This window comes from Crotalus tigris, unplaced genomic scaffold (assembly GCF_016545835.1).
Source record: "Crotalus tigris isolate CLP2741 ecotype Arizona unplaced genomic scaffold, ASM1654583v1 scf7180000018829.1913635, whole genome shotgun sequence".
Lineage (NCBI taxonomy): Eukaryota > Metazoa > Chordata > Lepidosauria > Squamata > Viperidae > Crotalus > Crotalus tigris.
In genome coordinates, this window is record NW_024097219.1 from 437,185 (window position 1) to 461,018 (window position 23,834).

At 40.4% G+C, this 23,834-nt stretch overlaps 1 protein-coding gene across 15 annotated transcripts in view; it reads left to right on the forward strand.

Annotated features, from left to right (window-relative positions):
• The window catches only part of CDHR2 (cadherin related family member 2), a 68,005-nt gene that overhangs the window by 3,000 nt on the left and 41,171 nt on the right, over positions 1 to 23,834 (forward strand). For 3 of the 15 annotated variants that reach the window (XM_039356721.1, XM_039356718.1, XM_039356715.1), the window contains exons 2-6: positions 1,472 to 1,527; positions 3,139 to 3,189; positions 8,555 to 8,748; positions 13,074 to 13,212; positions 22,789 to 22,871. In XM_039356721.1, coding sequence (XP_039212655.1) covers positions 8,597 to 8,748; positions 13,074 to 13,212; positions 22,789 to 22,871 — 374 coding nt within the window. In that variant the 5' untranslated portion in view covers positions 1,472 to 1,527; positions 3,139 to 3,189; positions 8,555 to 8,596. Of the gene's footprint in view, positions 1 to 1,471; positions 1,682 to 3,133; positions 3,190 to 3,992; positions 4,064 to 8,554; positions 8,749 to 13,073; positions 13,213 to 22,788; positions 22,872 to 23,834 lie in introns of those variants that run through there. The other 12 variants (XM_039356720.1, XM_039356717.1, XM_039356716.1 and 9 more) reach the window with 6 other exon arrangements.

The window sequence follows — 23,834 nt, forward strand, 5'->3', positions numbered from 1 at the left end:
AGAAAGGATAAGTAATGGGTGATTGGAAGGAAAGGTGAAAATTGGAAAGATGAAACCTGGAATTAATGGAAGATTTGGGCTGGGTAATTGCAGTGGTTGGTTGGTAGAGTTTTGCAAGAAAAATTGTTTATTTTTAGCAATTTTTCACAAATTTCACAGGCAAACATCATTGAACAAATGAGATCAGATTCAGATTAACTACATCAGGGATGTCAAACTCAATTTCATTGAGGGCCGCATCAGCATTGCAGTTGCCCTCAGGGGGCTGGGTGGGTGTGGCCAGGGTGGGTGCGGCCTACTGGGTGGGCGTGGATGGAGTGGGTGTGGCCTATTGGATGGGCATGGCTAGCTCTACATCGTTCACGTCAAGGGTGCCTGTGGAAGCCTGGGCAGGAATGGGACAGATCTGAGAGTCTCTGGCAGAAGGAGGTGGCACCGGGGCAAGAGCCAAGGCATGGTCTATTTCTTCATTCCTCACAAAAGGTGACACCTCCCCAGCATACGCCCAGGGGGAGGGGCCGACACAGCAGGGGCTGGTTCTTCACTATTTCTAGAGGCCTTGTGGAGCTAAGACTGAATGTGTTTCAGTATAGATGGCCACCACAAAATTGTACATTGGCTCCCGGCTGGCCTGGGCCAGGGCCAAGGCAGCGGGGGCCGTTCCCTTACTCATTCCAGGATGGATTCGCGGGCCACATGAAACCACTTCGCGGGCTGCATCCGGTCCCCGGGCATTGTGTTTGACATGTCTGACCTACATGATAGGAATTAGAAAAAGAAAAAATGGAGTTCAGTCAGTTATGACACTTTCAAGTTGATATTATGGAACAAATTTAAATGTTGACAATAAAGATTTGTCATACAGACGGAATTTAAGACCATTGTAAAGAGCAATTTCAGTAGGTTTAATTTAGGTGAAAAAGAACCTGAGAAGATGTTATCAAAACTAAAGCAAAAAAAAAAAAAAAATTCAAAACATAAAAAATGACAGTGACTTTCAGAATAAGCCATCCTGATAGAAAGAAAAAGTAACAAGGTAAAACTCTTGGGCAAGGAAATATGACAGCCAAACTATCAAGCAAAAGACAGAACAAAAAAATACATTCAATTTAAGAATGTTATAACACAGTGAAAAACAAGGAAAGATGCTTTTAAAAGATCAGGTAAGTTACAGGAAAATAAGAATATGCCATACTTTCCGGCGTATAAGACGACTTTCGCAAGCATTAAAATCGGCGTCGAAGTCGGGGGTTGTCTTATACGCTGAGTCGTCTTATACGCTGGAAATAACGGTAGTTTCTGGCGTATAAGACGACTTTCTAGGCATGCGACCCGGCGCCGAAGTTGGGGGTCGTCTTATACGCTGGGTCGCCTTATATGATGGAATATACGGTAGAAGTGCAAGTATTGAAGAGATCTACAAAAGGCAGATGGCAAGCACTAATTGATTTCTTTACAAATGTCATTCTAGGACAGAAACATTTATAACAAGAATATATTCAGGAGCTGACTCCACTAGAAAGTGAGGTACAGTATGGGGGGCGCTAAGATCTTCTGTTGAATAGAAAAAGATGAGTGCAGATGAAATAGCCACTGAACTACTTATGCTGCAAGAGATGCTGTGCAATATACAAACACATATAGAACAAGACGGTCTATTCCTACAGACTGGAAAAGACTGGTGAGTATGCTTACAGGAAGTATACAGATTACAGTATTAATCTCCTTAGTCTGGAACAGAGTTTTCAATTTTTGCAGTGTTCTCAAAGTTTTTAATAGAGAAGTTTTTCACTCTTTTAAATTCTATTTGGCACAATGCAATAGATCCGAAGGTTAGTCTATAAATTCATCTGGCGACAATTTCACTAATAATAATAATACATTCTGATGCATGTTGACTTAGAAGTAAGACTCATGGATACAAGAGAGTGTCCTCCCATAAATGGCTTCAGATTGCGCAGACATTACCTCGGCATCCAAAATCTGGTACTTCTCAACGTAAATGGTTCTATCTGCAAAAAGCACACTCACCAACTGGAAATATAATTAAAGTAACAATTGCACTGACAACATACACTGGGAATAGTTATATGGTATTATGGTTTGGCTTAGTATATCACCCAAACCCAGATTTGACTTCAGACTATATATATTAAAAATGGCTTGTTGTAGATTAAGTTATTTTATCTCCCAGTCTGGTACAGCATCCATTTCCAAACAAGGTAATTCCTCTTGTTCACTCTTCGGGTGGAGATGGGATATTCTTTAGCTATCGTGTCTTTTTGGTTATTTTTTTTTTAAAGGAAATTGTGCCCATGCAGACCCCAAAAGATACTGAGCATACTATCCAAAAAAAAGAGAATGATAAATGTTCCTTGGGTAAATATTTTAACTACCGTAAATGCCGGCGTATAAGGCGACTTCCGCGAGCGCTGAAATCGGCGCCAAAGACGGGGGTCGTCTTATACGCCGGAAATACTGGTAGTTTCCGGCGTATAAGACGACGTTCTAGGAATGCGGCCCGGCTATAAAGACGGGGGTCGTCTTATACGCCGGGTCGTCTTGTACGCCGGCATTTACGGTATGTTGTGTAAATGCTATCAACATCTGTGACATAATCTGAAGATCTAGAACAGGAAGCTCTAGTTTGAACTTGTGGCCCAGCATGCAAAATTCACCACTACTTGCCATGCAGAGTAGGCATTATTGGAGTTGTATAAAGGGCCACTCCTTGTGTGGGGAAATAAAACACTAATTCCTTTGCAGCAAAAATAAGATGTTTGTGGCACTTTAAAAACAAACAGCATACTAAACCACAGTTGATTCTAATATTTACTAAGCAAGTTAGAATAGTCTGATTAACACATTACACTAAGCCAGAAACTGGTTCATAAATCAGAATGACTGAGATCACAGAGCACATTAATTCAAAACCAAATAAAATATATTATGGGTTAATGTAATGTGTGAAGGACTCAGAAATTGTGTAACGGTATATGGATTAAAATATCATAGGCATCTTTACTGTGTTTAGAACCTACAACAAAAGACTTAACGGTTTGAAATAGGTAGAAAGCCAGTAAAGTAGGTATACCTAATCCTACCATGTTTTTTTGTTCTGCTTTATGAATAGTGCAGTTTGGGCTACATAACAGTCATCACACGTGATGGACAAGATACCACTAACACGTAAGACTATCTATTGTTACTTGTACTATGAACTTCAGTTGCTATGAAATGCCCTGTGCATTTGAACCAGCATACCCCCACAGTCAAAATGAAACTATAATTGTGTATGTAAGGGTTTATTTAACTAGACATCTTAGTAAAAGATTGGATATAAAGCGGTAGTCTGTTCGCTTTAGAACAGCTTTACCCCAAGATCAGATTTCCCCCACTGTGATGGCATTTTGCAAAATCATAAAAACAAATACAGATAACAGCAATTCTTATTAATAGCTTTAGTAATCTATTTATTAGGGTGGCTTGCTTTATAGATGTATGATTTATAAACCACTTACAATCTTGAAAATATGCAGCATACAAATACAGTTTGAGGGGAGGGGGTAGTCACCAAATTACTTTGGTGTCACTGAGTACTGATACAAGTCAATATGGTTTAGAACTCAAAAAAGACAGAAAGCTTGACATATATTTATATTTAAAACAAACCAGATTCAACAAAATGAAAAAACGAGTATAGTTGTATTGTTTTGTGCGGGGGGGTGGGGGGAGTAATGCCCCCAAATAATATGGCAGCAGAAAGCTTTGTTTTCCCAGAATCATTCTAGGTGGATGAATGATTCATCCACATTATGAATGATTCATAATGTCAGTCAAAACCTCCCATCCTAAATCTGTACTTTTAGTTAGAGTTCTCAAAATCTGCTAAAATGTCTTCCATTTCAAAAGCTTGATTATACATTACACAACAGGCATAACTATTCTGCATCCAATGATTTTAATGACTCCCTTTTACTTAATATCCTAAGGAGTGCTTTATTAGATCAAATCAAGATCTAATTACATCAACTTTCCTAACACCCATCCCTGCAACTCTCAGGTAAGCACCATAAAGCACATAGGACACCTATCTCCCATTCCTTTCACCACCAGCAGCTTTCAAGAATTCACCATAACAATCTTAGCAAACTGTTGCTGCCCAGACTAACACTTTTCAAATTGACTTTAGAGTCATTGGATGTTTTGAAATCCCTCTCTCCTTGGTGGTTCAAAATAGAGGTTACTTCAGTTCCAATCTTCCCTGAATGCAGACTCCTGGGGAGAGCATCTGCTGCTGCAGACATACATGACTTCCCATAACCTAGATTTCCCAGTTCAGTAAAAGAATTTAGAAGAGGTGAATTTCATTGTCACTTGTTAAAAATCCCCTGGACTTAAGAGGTCAGGGAAGATTTTCAACTCCATATTTCCCCAGAAATGTAACTTCTCTGCAGATGTTTTACATAAAATATGGTCAGCTTATTTACCATGGATGTTTTAATGTTTATATTTATCATAAATGTTTTGTTATTTTATGTGGTGGTCTCCCATGGAGAATGAGACACGCACGCAGCAGGTATCTCGGGATGGGAGCCCAGAGCTGACTCTTGCACCCTATTTTATTGTTACTAAGGTTTTTACATCACACAGCGTAAGCAAAAGACGTATATAGGGGTGGTTACAATATATCAAATAACAGACACTTTCCAGATGCAAGGCTACTGCAGGTGTTCTTATCAGAGTCTGTCCAAAAGGCTGATGAATGTATCCTGTGTCTGAAACAGTTATCTCAGGCCCTTGTGGGAGATGTCCATGGGCATTTGTGCAATTAATCCCACAGTTTTATACTGCTATTTGTATACCTACGGAACTCAGAATTAAATTGGGAATTACAAATCTGTTAAATATTTTTAAAATTTTGGTGTCCAATGTAAATTAAAAAAGATTCTCTGGGTCCAATAAAAAGATTCCAGTCTTGTGGGTTTGGAAAATCTTCGGATTGAGCCTGATGCATAATGACATTCCCTCAATGGTTTCCTGCTTAAAGTCTTGGGAACTTTTTGTGCAGTATGAAAATAATTAAAAGAAAGCAATTCTTCTGGCTTTAATCTATCAACACTCCTAATTTAGCCAATTTCACTGCTCTCAAAGAAACATATTTTTCAAAAGAATACAGAAGAAAACCTTTTACATGGGACACAAAAAAGACAGCAGATATACTAAATAGAATCTTGAAAATTTCATCTTTAATCCACACAAATACACAGCCATATGTTGTAATTAAGCTCAAGTTGTAATTATTAATGACTAGAATGGTATACATGAAGACATGAAAAGCCAAAGACTTGCCATGTACAGAATCAAAGCCTGTTGTGGGAAGAGGAAAAAGTATTAGGTATGTTCACCACCTTGAATTACTTATTATAATAATAATAATAAAGGCAGGATAAAAATAAACAAAATATCTCTTATACCATTTCCGCAATCAGAAAAAACAGTTTTGAAACTCATCTTGTCAATTTTCTGCCTTTGTAATACTTGAATAACACAGAATTTAGGCTTTCTTTGTCTAGAAGCTAAGTTTCACTGCTGAAGAACTTAACAAAATTTTTAAATCGAAACAACATTTAGACAAGGAAGTGTGAACATTGAGCCAGAATCATCAGTAGTTCAGAAAAAGGAATTTTATAGTAACTGATTTAATCAGGGATCTTGTTAAAGCCTACTAGTGCTTTTCACAGCAAAATTGTGATATGGCAGAATCTGTCACTACGTCCATTTCTTCCCCCTCTATTTGCCAGGAATTGAGAGGGCCGGATGCCATGATTTTGGTTTTCTTAATGTTGAGTTTCAACTGCTGATGTTATTAGCTGTATATGGTCTCCTAGCTCCTTTAACCCTCCTATAGACATACTTTTTATAGTGTTCTTCCAAGGTTCATAAATTGAGCTAATTAAACCATTCACTTCTACCAAGAAATCTATAATTCTTACCACAGCAATCCTTCTCTTTTTGATGCCCAGTCAATTCCTTCATCTGACCCAGGAACAGGGAATATAAAGCACTAGCCCCTTTACAAGCTACAAATATTGTAAAATTATATTATCCTCTCTCTTACTTGTTATTGCACTTATTTGAAAATAACCACAAAGAGGTTATTCAGCTGCTGGAGGAAGCATTACTTGTACCACCATTCTACAAGGCACGTTCAGTTGAGAGAGAGAGAGACCAGAGACCGTGCTATTTATGCTTTATCAGATTCTTGCACTGAAGGAGAAAATAGGAAGCCGCTTCCTACTGTAATTCTATTCAGAACTCCTCTTGGCTGGAACAGGCAATAGAGCTATGCAGCATTTCAGATTTGAAAACAAAACGGCACTTCAGGATGTGCTTGGTTAAAGGAACTGTAGGCAAGTAGTCCATACAAATGTCCAAAGGCACTTCTAAGGGTTGAGGATTGTTTTTCACATCCCCATCCCTGGTGAAGTCAGAAAGCATATTCAATGACTCACAAATAATCCAAATGCTTGAATAGCTAGGTGAGATGAGATGGGGGGGGGGTGTTCTGGATGAACAAATGTCATAGGAATAAGAAAGTCGGGGTTGAAATAAAACCGTCTGTCTCGGCCTCCCTCAAATTCTAAAAATCCTTGCCCAGCACAAAGCTTTTGAGCTGATTCGTAAACACAGGCTTGCTTTTGCTAAAGTGTTCCCCAGCCTACTATTTGATAAAGAGAGAAAATGGGCATTTTTCCTCCATGGCAAGGTTTTTAGGAGCAAATGATTAATGTCAGGTCTCAAGACTAACACCACCCATTATTTTTAAATTTTGCATAAGAGCATGCACACAAATAATATGTGCCACATTTAGAAGTTTTAATTGGTAGCACAAATCAACTATTCTCTTTAGAACATTTTAGAAGGCACAACTATACTTGCAAGTTTAAGAGCCATTTATAAAACACTTTTAACTGTTATCTGTAGGTGTTACTAGATTCCCTTATCATTGTAAACTGAAATTCTGAACATTTTTGAAATAATTCTAATACAAACATATTAATATATCTTTGTCTATATCTCCCTCCTTTGGTTTTCTGGATGCTGTGCATAGGAAATAACATTCTGTTATAATCTGTATATCTATATTAACACAGATTTACATCATTTGTGTCATACATAATTTGCATGGCATCATATATTGCAAATATATGCAACATTGCAATGATTTACCTGATCCAGTGGACTTTCTGAAACAGATATCCTCTCCATCCAATTAATGTATTAGAATTAGAAGGAATATGTTATGCCTTGTTTTTGATACCCTTCCCAAATAACTTTTTAAAATTCTGACAGCAATCTAGTCCTCACACCTGTAGTTGATTATCTACAATTTCCCAAATTCCAAACCCGCATAACCAGTGGACATTCAGTAAGGTTGTTTTTCCCAGGAATTTGTGATTAGTATCGGAATGAATGTTTGCAAATAGTTTCATAAACAAAACCTCCTTTCCTATTCTTTATCCCACTGTTGAGTGTGTTTTTTCCCAGCAATTTGATCAGTGGTGTAGGAGACGCTGAACTATTTTAACTCACGTTGTTAAACAAATGGTAGCTGGAACCCTTAAATGAGCTACTATCTGTAAATCTACCTGTAGGATCTAATCTAACTTCTGCCTTCCTCAGTCTTAGTTCACACTGCATGCTTTATACACAGTGGAGTGAGGCTATAGTTAGTTGCATGTCTGTGTTTCATATACCGTAAATGCCGGCGTATAAGGTGACTTCCGCGAGTGCTGAAATCGGCGCCAAAGACGGGGGTCGTCTTATACGCCGAGTCGTTTTATACGCCGGAAATACTGGTAGTTTCCGGCGTATAAGACGACGTTCTAGGAATGCGGCCCGGCTATAAAGACGGGGGTCGTCTTATACACCGGGTCGCCTTGTACGCCGGCATTTACGGTATGTGGTATAGGTAACCCAATCCAAATTTCTTCTGCGGTTGTTAAAGGAATAATATACAATGCTACGTTCTTTGGGAAAAGGTAGGTTATCAAATTAACCCAAATGAAATGTTATCCAGTCACTACTCAGTAGGGCAGACAACTTCTTGATGTCCTCTACATGAATTGAACTACAAATTCATCTTCAGTTAGCAAGAGCACGTTACCTGGGGATAACTAGAGCTGCCATCTAAAACTTTTCTTTTGGGCTTAATGGAAAAAGACTTGGAAATTATTTTGGAACTTTGATCTTATATATGTTGACAGCAGCCAGACTACTATATGCCTAAAATGGAAGGACATTTTTATTCCCATGGCTGAATGGCTACTATGGACGAATGGGGTAAGGTAGTCACTCAGCTGCCTTTGTGCTCAAGGCAGGATTAGAATTCATACTCTCCCTGTTTCTACCTTTGTATCTTACAGCAACTATTACAGCAATCTGACTCTTTTTGCTGAAGTCAACCAACTATGTTATAGTAAAATCATGTACGGTATTTTGTGTATCTGGTTTACAAGCTTTTCAATTGTCAACACTTTTTATTCTGAAGGGGCATACCCAAGGAGAAAAATAGTTACAACTCAAAGAGGAAATGAATGTTATCAAAACAATAAAATCATGGATCACATCTAAATTGAAATCCAGAAGAAAAACCTTTTCTACCATGACTCCTGCTCTCCGAACATCTTCATATATAAAGAGATATAAATTATATAACGTACATAGACTTGAAATTAAATTTTGGTGAGCCCAATAAAGATTTCTTTTCATATTAGTTCTGTAAGATACGACAAAATTATACTATCTACATACACATACACATTTGTGCTACAATAGATTTTCCAGAAATTTCATAGATTTAGCCATATTAGTGGGACATAGTCTAAATCAGTTTTTCTCAACCTTGGCAACATTAAGATGGATGGACTTCAACTCCCTAAATTCCATATCCAGCATGGCTGGCTAGGGAATTTTGGGACTTAAAGTTTTCCCATCTTAAAGTTGTCAAATTTGAGAAATGGTGTTTTTTATACTGCCCAGCCAAATGTCTATGGAGATTCTCAGTCATCCAGGTCATAGTTGTCCCAAAGATGCTTTTTCACGAGGCAACTGGACTTCCTTGTTTTTCTTTGAAGACAGTTCACTTTTCATCTAAGAAGCTTCTTCAGCTCTGACTGGATGGTGGGGAATGGAAGGATTTATACTCCTTGCAGACAGCTGGTCATTTGCATTCTTTAGAGCAGTGGTGGCGAACCTATGGCACGGGTGCCAGAGGTGGCACTTAGAGCCCTCTCTGTGAGCACGCGCGCCGTCACCCCAGTCCTAGGCCTTTAGCTGGGTTTTATAAAACTTTTTCACTTTAGGCCTCCGCCGCCATGTGCAAAAAAAAAAAAAGTTAAATCAGTCAATTTCAACTTCTTGCGGGGGAAAAAAAGATCTTGCAAAGTTGGAATTGATTGATTGAACTTTTTAGTCCTACCCAGTCTGCCGTTACCACCACAGCCACACCCACCCAGTGGGCCACACCCACCCGGCACTTGACGATGCATAAGTGGGTTTTGGGTTGCAGTTTGGGCACTCAGTCTCTAAAAGGTTCGCCATCACTGCTTTAGAGAGTCATTGAGGCCACCTGCAGGTTTATGTGTGTTTTACAGGATCACCTCAGTATTCAAATGCGTGTCGAACTGAGGAAAGGACTGTTGTAGACTGGAGATAGATGATGTTGCATTCCTCCCCCTCTGTTGAGAGAGAAGGCTGTTCAATTTGGAATAACCAGCTCTCTACGAGGAGTATAAATCCTTCCACTCTCCACCATCCAGTCAGAGCTAAAGAAACTTCTTGGATGAGAAGAGAAACATCTTCAAAGAAAAGCAAGAATGCCCAGCCAAAGTTGGGAAATCTTGAATATTCAAAAGATATTCAAACTTTAATCTAATTCAGGGGTGTCAAACTGGTGGCCTGCAGGTCGGATGCATCACATACAGGCCACGCTGTCCCCCCTGCTCTGCAAAGGCAAAAAAGTCACAATATGTCACGATACATCACATGATGCAATTGAGTTGACATCTATGATCTAATTAATCAAGTCACAGAATATATTACCTCATCTATGAATAGTCACTCATCTTCTATTATCTCAAAACTCATGCCATACTCCCTACTTTTGTATATGCCTTATTTTTCAAAATGAGACAAGCCATGTTAAAAAAGTATGCACACAAAGGGTGGAGCTAAGCAAAATACAGAATAAAAGTGGGTCAGTGACAAAAAAATCCTCCCAAAATATCAGCAATGATATGTAAACCTGTCATGAAAATAGCTAAGTCCATAGTGACTGATTTGAAAAAAAATACCTGAATTTGTGTTTCACATAGAATGCATTAAAAAAAGAGAGACATGGGACATGATAGAGATTCCAGGTGTTCTCCTTCAATGAGCCTGTTTGGAGGCTGCATCTCTGTACCGCAGTCTTAACTAACAGACAGCATCAAAGCTTTCGTTCTGTCACCATTCATCCCATCTCCTGTACCAGGCAAAACCCGTGGGCTCAATTCACCTTAAAGGCCCAGCTCGGGCCCATCCAGGATCTGCCTCCTATTCTCCACCGCAGCTCCATTTCCCAGCCGCTTCCCCCCCCCCCCCCGCTAACTCCCTGATTGAACAGGTCTTTCTGCTTAGCTCCCTGAAGAGCAGAGTTAGCATCTCTCTGCCGAGGAAGTGGATCCGTAGTCAGCTGGCTTCATCTGCACCTACAGCAGGGAGAGAAAGTGAGGGTTGGGCAAAAGACCGTATTGTTCTGAAGTTTTAGATCTTCGGGGCCCTATAGAGAACTTCAACAGTAATGAGCCAAAAGCACGGGCCTCTCGAACTCATAACTGGCATAGATTTTCCGCTGGATCCAGATTGGGCATCATGCATCAGAGAGAGAGGGAACTCAAGCAGGCAGACAAGCCAGCACTGTTTATAAAAAGACACTTCATGTGGTGCTTAAACCGAGAAGACTGCAGGCTTGTGAAATCATTCTCAAATATGCCTATGTCACTTTGACATCTTCACTCCAATCAAGATCCTAGTGGTGTTCTCCATCTGGTTTTTAAGAGCAGTGTTCCTAGCAGTCATTTTTCAGATTTTTCATAGAAGGAGGATCTACAGGTGGAAAAAAAGGGTGTGAGGCGGGGGAGTTGGTAATTTGGTTCTCCAGAAGAAGCAAGAAGGGCTCCAAAATACTTGTGGAAATCAGCTCTCCCTCCCTCCGGGACAGGCAGCAGACTCCAAAGGCCTGCCTATTTCTGCTCCCGAGTAAACATGCAAACCAGTCCTTCATTTGGGGGAAAACTACTGGCATAACATGTGCCGTCCCCATTGTCTTTGTTTTGGCTTGCCACCAAGCGGCTGTGTCCTGATTTTATATGTGAAGGCAAAGTGTCAGGCAAAGCTGTTGGTTTTGCTGTCCTCCCACATTATGATTGTCACCAGCCAGCTGGAAACCATCTGCCACCAATTACAGCAGTGATGTAGGTACAAGAAGGGGGCTTGGGGAGGTGGTCAGTTTTGACAGACGGGTCATCTGGCCCACTTTATTGAGCACACTAAACGGGAGCATGCATCGGTTGAAACAAGGAGCTGAGTGATAAGGCAGGCGAGTCCGCTGTCTCAAAACCTTGGCAGGCCCCCTTCCTTCCGCCTGCCAAACAGCTGTTGGCTCTCTCAAACCTGGCAAGTTGCCTGATTTAATGTGAAGCTCCCCAAGTTGTTTGGTGAACATTTGTTTGAGAGGTCCGGCTATGCAGCTGATTGCAGAGGGGGGCTGTCAGTGATACGAAGCTAATATTATCCTGTTATCGAGCAATCCAAGGTTGCTTCCCTTTTCCATCCTTCCAACGGGTCTCCTTACAGTAGCTCCCACATTTCTTCCTGCCTGGACTAGATTGTAGTCTTCTCTGAGTTACTCTGGTTAACAGATTGAAGCGGAATCCAGACAAGTCTGTAGGAGTTGGGGAGTCAGTTTGAGAGACTCTTGTTTTTTGTCCTCAGGGGACAGGTTTTCTGTGACATCCAAGAAATTTGTAAGAGAAACACACATATGCATATGTATATCTAAACATTTATAAATAAAGTTGATAATAGAAAAGTTCCTGACCAAGTTGAACCCCAATTACAGTACATGCTGGACAGGTTCATTTCTCATGTTTAGCTGCGTTTAACCATGAAGAAGCTACAATAGTAAGCAAAATATTATCTATTTAAACTAGCTATAAATTTATTTACATGTATACATCCAACCAATATTCCTCAACAGAGGAATAGAATAGAACAGAACAATAACTTTATTGTCATTTTGAATGTACACTAATCGGCATACATGAAAATGAAATTTCATTGCATACAGTTCTTAACGGGTCATCACCTCCAATATACACTACATAAATATGACAAAAATAAATAAATAAATACAGAATTATGCATATACCCACATATATTATATGACAGAGAAACAACACTGCAAAATCCTGCAAAAGGACATTTGTTATAAAAAAATAATTGAATTTTGACATAATTGTCATTTACATTCTTATTGGTTGGTGTTGGGAGTTTTTTTGGGTCCCTTTGAGTCAATTTTTTACTCCTGGCAACTGCCTGCAGTTTTCTCAGCAACATTTCAGAAGTGATTTGCCATTGGCTCCTTCCCATGGCGGAGAGAGAACAACTGGCTCAGGATCACCCAGTGAAGTTTGCTGACTAAGGCTGGACTAGAATTCACAGTCTCCCAGTTTCTAGCCAGGAGCCTTAAATGCTACACCAAACTATTGCAATTTCTTAGAATGCATTCTAATAACATGGATGTGTGTTTTGAGATAAGCAAGAGATAGAGGGGGAAAGGAAATAAGTTACATATTTAACATTATTCACTGTACCTCTCCATACCTTTCTAACCAACCTTGCTTTCAAAATGTCCATACATTAATTTATGCATTGCCTTTTCGTCTCGCCTGTCTCTTTTATGCCATCATGACCTTCTCAGTCTTCTCCTTGATTCATTCATTCTTCTTTTATGCATCCATTCTTAGGCTGTTTAGCATCAACCATCAACAGAAAAGGAAGAATCAGTCAAGAAATCAGCAGATTAGTGCTTGGCAGAGTAGCCACGGAGACATTGGAAAAGATAGGATGGTTGCGATTGGTGTGAGTTCAAGTATTGTGATACAGGTAATCCTCAATTTAGGACCAGTTGCTTAGTGACTGTTGAAAGTTACAACAGACCCCCGCCCAACTAATTATGACCTGGTTCTGAAGTTCTGACGGCTGCCGACTCCAACCCCTGCAGTCACGTGATCACATTTTGGGTGCTCAGCAACTGGTCCAGCTTTTTGCAGCGTCCCACAGTCAGGTGACTGTGATTTGTGACATTTTTGCAGGACACCAATGTTTACTTCTAGTTTCCAGCAAAAACCACCCATAGCGAACAATAGTTCATTTAACAATCGTAGTGGTCACTTTACAACCATGGTGTTCATTTAAGGACCACCACAAAACAGGTTATAAAATTGGGTTTGTCACTTGATGACCTGCTTTATGACTATCACAACTTATTGCCAGGCCCAATTATGGTCATAAGGTGAATACCTATATTTGATTTAATGTGAAATGTAAATTGAAACCAGGTTGCATGCAGAATTGAGGCTAGGGCACAGGTCGGCAACCTGCGGCTCCGGAGCCGCATGCGGCTCTTTGAGCCTTCCCCTGTGGCTCCCAGCCTCCTCTGCCTTTGCAGAGAGAGACAGAGACAGAGAGAGGCAATTGCACTTCCCTGCTTCTCTCTCTCTCTCTCTCTCTCTCTCTCTCTCTCTCTGTGTGTGTGTGTGTGTGTGTGTAAAAGAGAGTGCACTCACAGTGTTCTCCGAGGAGCTGAAAAGCTTTCTGGGCGGAGCTCCTCCCTTTGCTGCGTCTCTGAAGGAAGCAGGAAGCAGGAAGGGCAGGAGAGAGCTAGCTAGCCCAGCTAGGCTGACTCAGGAATTCTGGGAGTTGAAGTCCATGAGTCATAAAAGAGACGAGGTTGCCTACCCCTGATCTTGTTGGACAACAGCTTGAAGCTTGCCAGGTGAGCAGCAGATAGGAGGGGGGGGGGAGAAAGAGAGAGAGAGGGAGAGAGAGAGAGTGGGAGCGGGGGAAGAGGAGTGGCAGATCAAGGGCAGATAGAGAGGGAGGGAGAGAGAGAGACCCTTTTGACATCTAAAATGAAGATAACACTGCATATATCCTTTTTTTACCTTTGTGTGTATGTAATTTTATTCTCTTAAAGCATTCTCTTGGTGATCATTGTTTTAATAGTATGGATATTCCCAAGAGTCATATTTTTACTTTTATTTTTAATGTGTATATGTGTGTGTGTGTGTGTGTGTGTGTGTATATATACACACACACACACACATATACACATACACACACACACATACACATACACACACCAATAATAAAGGTAAAAAAGGATATATGCAGTGTTATCTTCATTTTAGATACCAGAAGGGTTTTGCGGCTCCCAGTGTTTTGTTTTTGGTGGGAAACGGGTCCAAGTGGCTCTTTGAGTGTTTTGGGTTGCCTACCCCCGGGCTAGGGCATCAACAGTTGCTGTTGGGGTTTTAGACACTGCTGATCATTGGGTATACAAAATGGAGAAAATGTAGACTTCGACAAAAACAGTACAAGGTTTTTTTTTTTTTTAAAAAAAGAGGCTTATTACATTGGAACAAAAATTTAATATAACTGAATAACATGAATGTGGTCATAGCAACACTAAAATAGAATGAGATGCCTGAATCTATGGTAGAACTTTATTTTTTTATTTTGCTTTCTATAATTACACTGTGACTTTGTAAACCATAAATTTAAATTAAAAACATATTTGTTTTATCCTTCACTGTAATATTTTATTCATATGTGTATAAAATTTTATGTTTAAAAATTTTCATTGCCTATTTATGTCAAGCTGGAATTAATTATCATATTTTCCATAGAAGTGTCACTTGGTTATAGTACGGATTTGAATAATGTTAACATTTCATGGGTTTAATTATCTGCACTTACCAAGACCTGCCCTGTATTCAAATGCCAAACCTTTATGTCTACAAAAGCCAGAACTGTGAAAGCAAAGGTGACCTGTGACACTACCCAGAATTTTCACTAGAAGCAGAAACGAGCAGGTTCAAATTATTCTATCTTCAGACCCATTATATGAAGATTTAGTTCACAAGAAAAAGCTCTAATGTTGGGAAAGGTAGAAGGAAAAAGAAGAAGAGGAGAATCAGAGTAAGGTGGATGGACCTGGTTACGATGCTGATGAGTGCATTATTAGAAGACCTGAAAGACCAGGTAAAGGATAGATTCTCATGGAGAAAATCTATGTGATTAAGAGTCAAAAATGCCTCACTGGCACTATACTTAATCTGTTCTGTAATTCAGTTCTTGCTTAACTCAGCATCCATTCATTCTTGAGTCTATTTATTACCACATGCACATCTTAAGTTCCAATTCCCACTGCATTCAACTTACTGTTATATTTCTCCAACTTTTATTTCTATATAACAAAGGGGGTCATTTTCATTTTTTTTTCTATAAATATTATTTCCATCAATCCATGTACTATCCACTATCTTTTCCACCAGCATCTACATATCAAAATGTTTCCATTCAGTTCCCCATCTTTAGTAAAGACTATCCCAAGTTACATAACTTATCACATAAATCACTGAGCAGCAGTAATTGAGACCAGGATTTCCATATTAAGCAAGGCAATAGTAAAACATGACATCACAAAACCATGTTGCTCAATGGTTTCTGTTCTAGCAGTCTCTGATCACCATCATGAAGCGAATCACTGCTGGTTATTAAGCAGGGACCTCAGGTAAATGCAACTTCTGACTTTCTGTTGGCTTCCCCATTGACTTTGCTTGTGGGGTTCCAGGAGAAAAGCTGGCAAATTGGAATCGTGAACTTGAGATGCTGCAATGGTCAGAACACCAGGATAGTTGCCAAATGCTTTGATGACAATCATATGATTGAAGGAGAACTGCAATGGCCAGAAACTCAAGTACTGGTCATAATCATCATTCGTGTTGCATTGTCACATGTTTGAACAATCACGGAATGAGTGGTTGTTAAATGAGGACCACCTGCACTTATTTTTTCATCATTTACAACTTGCAATCATTCACTCCAGTTCACTCCATTTTCCTTATTAAAAATAGCTTTCTTGATCTTTGAAATATTTGGTTTTAAATCTATTCAACATTTTGTGCAAATCATTGGGATTCTCGGTCAATGGCAGAACATCATCTACATTTAAAAGCACCTGCCCATGCATATTTGCAACACCGTATCTTTAAACATCACTCTATGCACTCATTGACAAAATATATGAAATAATCACGGGAAGATGGCGTATCCTTTTTTAATGTCATCTTTGTGTTGAATCATTTAAAAAATATTTCATTTATTCTTGTGCATGTTTGACTTTCACCATGGCCTGCTCATCAAATTCAAAACCACCCTTCAACTGTATATAATAGTAATAGTAGTAGTAGTAGTAATAATAATATAATAATAAAGTTGGAAGGGACCTTGGAGGTCATCTAGTCCAGTGGTTCTTAACCTTTTTGAACGAATCGCCCCCTTGAGCCAATAAGGAAGTTGTCATCGCCCCCCTCCCCCAACATAACCTCTCAATCACAACATAGGAAATAATTCTTCAATTTATGCAAACACTTTTTTTGTTTTCTTTAAAATTGTCATCAGGACATATCAATGCAAATAATTTATTTCCAGTCTTTTTCCCATATCTCCCATATTGTGGCCAATGGCGCGCTACTGTATGGGTAGAGGCTGCTGCGCAATGCGCATGAAGATAAGCGATGCATCTTCACATATGTACGGCGTTCTGTACTGAAGCTAGCTGGAGGAACATTTGAAAACACAATTCAATTCGATCTGATGTTTTGGTACAACAGATATACAGCAATTCACTGTACGAAAAAGTCTCAAAAGTGTCCCCAAAACTTCTCGCTCCATTGCCCCCATATCGCCCCCTTTTTGTTCCTTTGCCCCTGCATTGCCCCTTTTTGTTCCATTGCCCCCCTGAAAAATGAAATCACCCCCTGGGGGGCAATATCGCCCAGGTTAAGAACCACTGATTTAGTCTAACACCCTGCTCAGGCAGGAAACCCTATACCATTTCGGACGAATGGCTGTCCAGTCTCTTCTTAAAAACTTCCAGTGTTGGAGCATTCACCGCTTCTGGAGGCAGGTTGTTCCACTGGTTAATTGTTCTAATTATCAGGAAGTTTCTCCTTAGTTCTAGGTTGCTTCTCTCCTTGATTAGTTTCCACCCATTGCTTCTTGTCTGCCTTCAGGCACTTTGGAAAATAGCTTGACTCCCTCTTCTTTGTGGCAGCCCCTGAGATATTAGAATACTGCTATCATGTCCCCCCCTTGTCCTTCTCTCCATTAAAATAGACATACCCAATTCCAGCAGCCTTTCCTTATATGCTTTGGCCTCCAGTCTCCTAATCATCTTTGTTGCTCTTCTCTGTACTCTTTCTAGAGCAGACATGTCAAACACAAGGCCCAGGGGCCGGATGCAGCCTGCAAAGTGGTGTCATATGGCCCACGAAGCCATCCTGGAAACAGTGAGGGAACAGCCCCCTCTGCCTTGGCCCTGGCCAAGGCCTGCCAGGAGCCAAAGTACAATTTTGTGGTGGCCATCTATGCTGAAACGGATTCAGTCTTAGCTCCACAAGGCTGTCTGGAAACAACAAGGAACCAGGAGAACCTTGAGCAGCAGCCTTGAGGAAGCGGGGTTGGGTTTGTTGCCGTGGTTGCTCAAGGGCCAGTCTGGGCATTTGACCTCTGCTGCCCAGGGCTCTGGCAGCCCGCACCACCATCCAGCCCCTCCCCCATGGCCTGAGAGGAACAGTGAGGCTCCTCCAGTGGACCATGCCTTGGCACTTGCCCTGGTCCCACCTCCTTCTGCCAGAGACCCTCAGATCTGTCCCACTCCTGCCTAGGCTCCCACAGGCACCCTTGGCGCGAATGATGTAGAGCTGGCCATGCCCATTCAGTAGGCCACACCCACTCCCTCCATGTCTACCTAACAGGACACACCCACCCTGGCCACACCCACTCATCCCCTGAGGGTAACTGCAATGCTGATGTGGCCCTCAATGAAATTGAGTTTGACACCCCTGTTCTAGAGTCTCAACATCTTTTTTACGTCGTGGTGACCAAAACTGGATGCAGTATTCCAAGTGTGGCCTTACCAAGGCATTGTAAAGTGGTATTAATACTTCACGTGACCTTGATTCTGTCCCTCTGTTAATGCAGCCCAGCACTGTGTTGGCCTTTTTGGCAGCTGCAGCACACTGCTGGCTCACTGAAATATTCCTTAATTCAATTTTATTCACTTTCTCATACTCTTTAAATCAACAAACATACAAAACACCTTTTTTTTGACAGTTGAAGAGCAAAAATTTGGACTGCACATCATCTGCCTGATACACACTACATTGCACTTCCTTTTCAATTCTTGTACCCTTTCTGTCCCTTTCTGAGGCAATTAACAAAATCTCCCATGTAGTTTTTGTATTTGTTCTTACCACTTTTCTCTTGGTTAAAAGAATACTAATGACATTCTTACAATCATCAGGCACAAATGCAGTCTTTGCACATATGTGAGATATGATGCACCTTCTCTCTATTAATAGAATGCAACCATATTTTAACATTGCTCCAGTTGCAGTATACCTGCAGCCAACATTTATATAATATCTAAGACTTTATCTTCATCCTGTTTTACTTGGATACTAATATTTATTTGTTTCTATCCCATTGCTTAACAGATTGCTTTCATTCCTGTACAAATGTTTAAAATTCTCCTTCTAGGCCTTCTTAGCTTCAGTCATATCCCAGATCATGTCATCGCTTTTATTTTTCCTCTGTTGAAAGCTCCTTGTTTAGCCCACTTCACTCACTTTCAAAAAAGTTTTTTCACTTCATCACTTGATTTTTCACTCTCTGCAAGGTACTGTGCATTGCAGAAGGACACACCCAGAAAAGTCACTTAATCAACCTCAGAGAAATAATGGAGAAGAAAACATGGCATTTTGCTATATAGAGGTGTACCTTGTTAATTATGTATCCTTGTGGCTGCTGGTTTTGCCTTTGAATCTCACTGCTCTGGAATTCTGGAGCTCTTTCACTCTTGTAAATGCTTTGGTCTCCTTTCTCATCCTTGAGAATACTTAAAAGGTGTTCTTAAAATCTATTCTCACTTTTTAATGTTGAAAGAAATGCTCCTTTTCCAGTGAAAGGAACACTGATTTAACACCCTTGGTAACTTCTCACAGCAAACACAGGTTCTTCTTTTTTCTTTGCAGATTTTTAAAGAGCAGTCTTCCGAACTGTGCATGAAGTGTGTCAAAATAAATAAATGGTCAATCTTCCAAGCTTGAGTGATAACTGTAAGGCTATGAAGGACAATTTCCTATTTCCTTACAGTGAGCTACCCCATCAAGGGTGAAGATGAAAGGTTCATCAAGAAGAAGAACAGTATATTGCTTTCTCACCTCACATTCTTTCTCAAAGTGACAGAATAAAAAACAAAAAAGATGCTGAAATCATACAGGGCTGGAAATTGTGTCATAAAAACTTAGCTATTTTGACAAAAGTCTTCCGGATAATGTTAGCCTCTGTCAATATTTCACGGTCAGGGAAAGGAGAAGTATAGACCTGCAATAACTGGAAGGACCCGAAGCCTTTCCCACTGGGATTAATAAATGAAAGAAAATAGCCCTTTGGTATTTAAAACCAAACCAAAGAAAAACAAAACACTTCTCTTATTAATCATACCGAACTGCCAAACTCCATTTGTTCACTTCTTGTCTTAAACTAACTAGCAGGGCAATGTAGTAGTTATGTCACTCAACAGCAAGCTTGTTTAATGGTGGCTTCCGCTTACATAAGCAGACAAAAGATTGCAGCCTAAGGCTCGTTTTTACTTTAGCCATTCTAAATTTAACAGTTTGTTTTGATTTCATTATGATTCACTTCTTCACTTTCTAAGACTTTGCAACTACTATGGAAAGGCCATCTTATCTTCTGTTGTCCTTTGTGTTCTTGATTTCTTGGGGCTTTGCAAAAGGAAACCCCGACTTCTAAGGAATCTTATTTGGTTTGATGGATGTCTAATAACATGCTAGAATACTGGCGATTAGAAGCTAGGAAGATACATTCAGCGATTCCTCATTTGCTCAGGCCTCCCTCATCTTCTGCCTGAATGGAAACTGCACACTCTTCATTTGTTCCTGAAAGTAGGTCACTTGGGAAGCTACGCTACTCCTCCCCCCCCCCAACACACAACAGGACAAGACCCCGGCTGGCAAATCTTCTTGCTTGCCAGTTACTTCAATGTGAGGTCAAAAGCATAATAAGCCAGCAAATTGAAGAAATCTGCCCTTGCCAGTTTGCTGGTGTTTCTGGCCTAAGCAGGGCTCTGAGTTCAAGGCCAACAGATGAGAGGAACCATGAGGCAAGAACACAGGAGTCTGGGGTAAGGTGGTCATTTTCCCACAGTCAATTCCATAGCTAGGGATATCACCCTGGCATCCTTGACCCCTGCTGTGACAAGAGAAACTATATTTGTAGATCCTGTTACAGGGAAAACAGGAATTATTGAAAATCTCTTGCCACACAAAGGAGATGAAAAAAATAAAATCAAAATGGTTTTGTAGGCCATCTTTAATTTCTACAGACATATTACAAAATTTAGATGAGGGTTTAAGGGCACAGTGAAGGAAAACACAGCAAGTGACAAAGGCATCAAGTGTGAAAGTGCTGCATTGGCAGAGAAAGCCACAATTTGGGATGGGTAGGTGGGGTGCGGTGGAGACCATACTAGTAGTCCAAGGAAGAGTGCAAGTGCCAAAGGGGGCCTGAGGAAAGCTAAGAGAGGAGGACTAAGAGATGGGAAGGCTTGAAAATAGAGTTAGTTTTGCCCATTAACGGCAAACTGCAATGTATAAGAAGCTGCATTTCAGTCGGAAAGGCAACCCTGTGGAATATACTGTACTCTAGGTACTTATGGCTGAAATAACCACGCAAGTCAGTGATTCATCATCTACTTGTGAGCTCATGTGTAATGAAAGGAATGGGAGGGGAAGTGGGACAGGCAAAAAAAAAAAAAAAAGACTTGGTGGCCACGTGAAATTTGAGTCTGTAGAAAGCAGCCTTTTATCAGCAATAATCTCCTGAAAGCTGCATCCCATGGCAGTGGTGATGGTAGTAAGCGCGAAGGGGGAGGTCAGAACCAAGACAGGGTGAAGCCGCATATTCTTTATATTTTAGAGCACCCAGTATGCTTTTCTTCTTTCTGATACCTTCTTTTGTTTCTCTCCACACACCCAGACATCAGTGTGTGAGGGAATGGACAGACTGCAGTCCCAGGGGATCTATACTGATTCATTGCAATGGCATTTGGAGTTAGACTGTGATCTTGCTTTCCAAAGTGTCTTTCTGGAGGCTTCTCACTTAGGGCTCTGAGGAAATCATCTGGTGAAAAGTGCATGCTCCTCCTTCTCCTTCTCCCCTGTTTGACTGTGGGACCTCCTTTTGGATAATTCTCCCCCTGCAGTGATTGCCTTTGGCCGATCTGCCATTCCCTCCTTCCCACTGAAGACAAGATGACACAAAGTATCCAGCAAATGAGATTATCTAATATTCTCATGGCTGATCTGTCACTCAACAGAGGCAGGGCCATAAATTGTAAACTGGACCAGTGCTTGATAGAGGAAGTTGGCTGTGGTTCTGAAAAGCTTCTGGGTGATAGGAAAGGACACAGTGAGAATTATATAAAACCCAGCAGATGTGGGCATGACATAACATATCTTTATTTTTTTGCTCTCAGAGCTTAAGGGAAGTTGGATCATATACATTTATTTCTCAACTTATGACCACAATCGAGCCCAATATTTTCATTGCTAAGCAAGACAATTGTTAAATGAGTTGTGACCCATTTTACAACCTTTTTGCCACAGTTGTTAAACAAATCACTGCAGTTGTTAAGTGAATCTGGCTTCCCCATTGACTCTGCTTGTCAGAAGCCAGCTGGGAAGATTACAAATGATGATCACATGACCCCAGCACACCGCAACTGTCATAAGTACCTGCCAGCTGCCAAGCATCTGAATTCTGATCACGTGACTTTGGGGATGCTGCAATAATTGTGTGAAAACCAGTCATAGGTCACTTTCTTCAGTGCCATTGTTACTTTGTAACTATGTCTATACCATTCTGATGGCACTTCTATACATCCCTTCCTGCAACCACTGAGGGCCAGAACCTGTATAGCTCTTAAGGAATGTATTGTACATAGCCATCTAAAATATAGAGGTCTGTGACTTCAGTTCCAGATAGAGAGTCTGAACCCCAAAGAAGAGTCCCAGTAAAAGATGAAAGTGATCACTCAGTGCCCCATGGTGGTCAGACTAACCAAAAAGGAAAATGCAGGGTATATTCTATATAAAAAATAGAGAAATCGCCACCATAGGAATAGGAGTGGAAGTCATGTGAAGCCTCAGGAGTTTCAAGCTTTCCTTCCCAACCATAAAGGACAATTTAATGCATAAATGAGACTTCAGCACTGATGACAATCAGAAAAGGAAGCCTTTTCAAGGAAGGAGATTTCAATTTTTCTATCTACTCATTTCAGTTAATGATTGATCAGCTAATTTATAACAGGAGCCAAAGTCTGCACGATGGACTCAGACCTCCATCACCTGCAACAGAACGGTGGAATGCCCCATGAGTCTGCATGATTCAAGGTAAGATTTGTGATCTGTGGGATATTCTTTAGAAGGGTGTCCAGGGAAAATGGGATTAGAATGACAATAGGCAGCCCTACTCCAACCTAAAGGGGGCCATGGCTCCGAACCCCTCTAAGGAAAGTGCTCTGCGTAAAGAGCAAGTGCTAAACTTGCAAAATCCTTCAGGGTTAATGGGATGGTATATATGAGAAGTTTGTGGTAAGCCTGCCTAAGTTACTGCAGATCTTGTATGGATTCTTGCTTGCAAAAGAGTTTCTTAAGGAGCACACCTGACTTAAACATGCTGGCAACAAGTATGTACTAGCCATACAATTAACATAATGGCTGCCAGCCTAAGTGATTGTTTTAAAATACTGAAGCTTCCTTGTAGAAGATAAGCCTATGGCCAAATAAAGCCGCCTTGATCTGAGGTAGTATATCCATGATTGATGGATGTTGAAGGAAAATAACAAGAAGTGACATTTAAATCTTGTCCCATTTATTCTTAGGGAAGTTGATCCCAGTTGAAAACAGTACTACACCAGAAAAGACCGTTAGCCTGATCCAATGGCATTCTTATAGCATCTATTTTCTATTCCTGTTTATGTTGTTATTATTATTGTTTTGGTGCTTGGATTTGTTCTGATTCATTTGATTATTGTTTGATTTATGGTCCCTAAGTAAATTAATCTTTCAGTCTTCATATTATCTTCCTAGGAGCCAAACAATCCTTCGGTTTTTCTAACTATAGAGCAAGTAAAACAATTTGCAATAGTGGCAAGTGTATGTGATCCTCCCGTTCTTTTGCTCCCGTTCTGCAAAATTGTATTTTTCAGTACGCAGGACACCAAAGCATTACCTAGTTAATTTCTTTACTAGGAAAAGTGCAGGCTGACATGTGTGACAAGGGTGGCCAGATGCAAAACAGCCTTAATTCCTGTCCGTTTTCTTCCTTATGCAGCCGTGGCATTTCAACAAGTT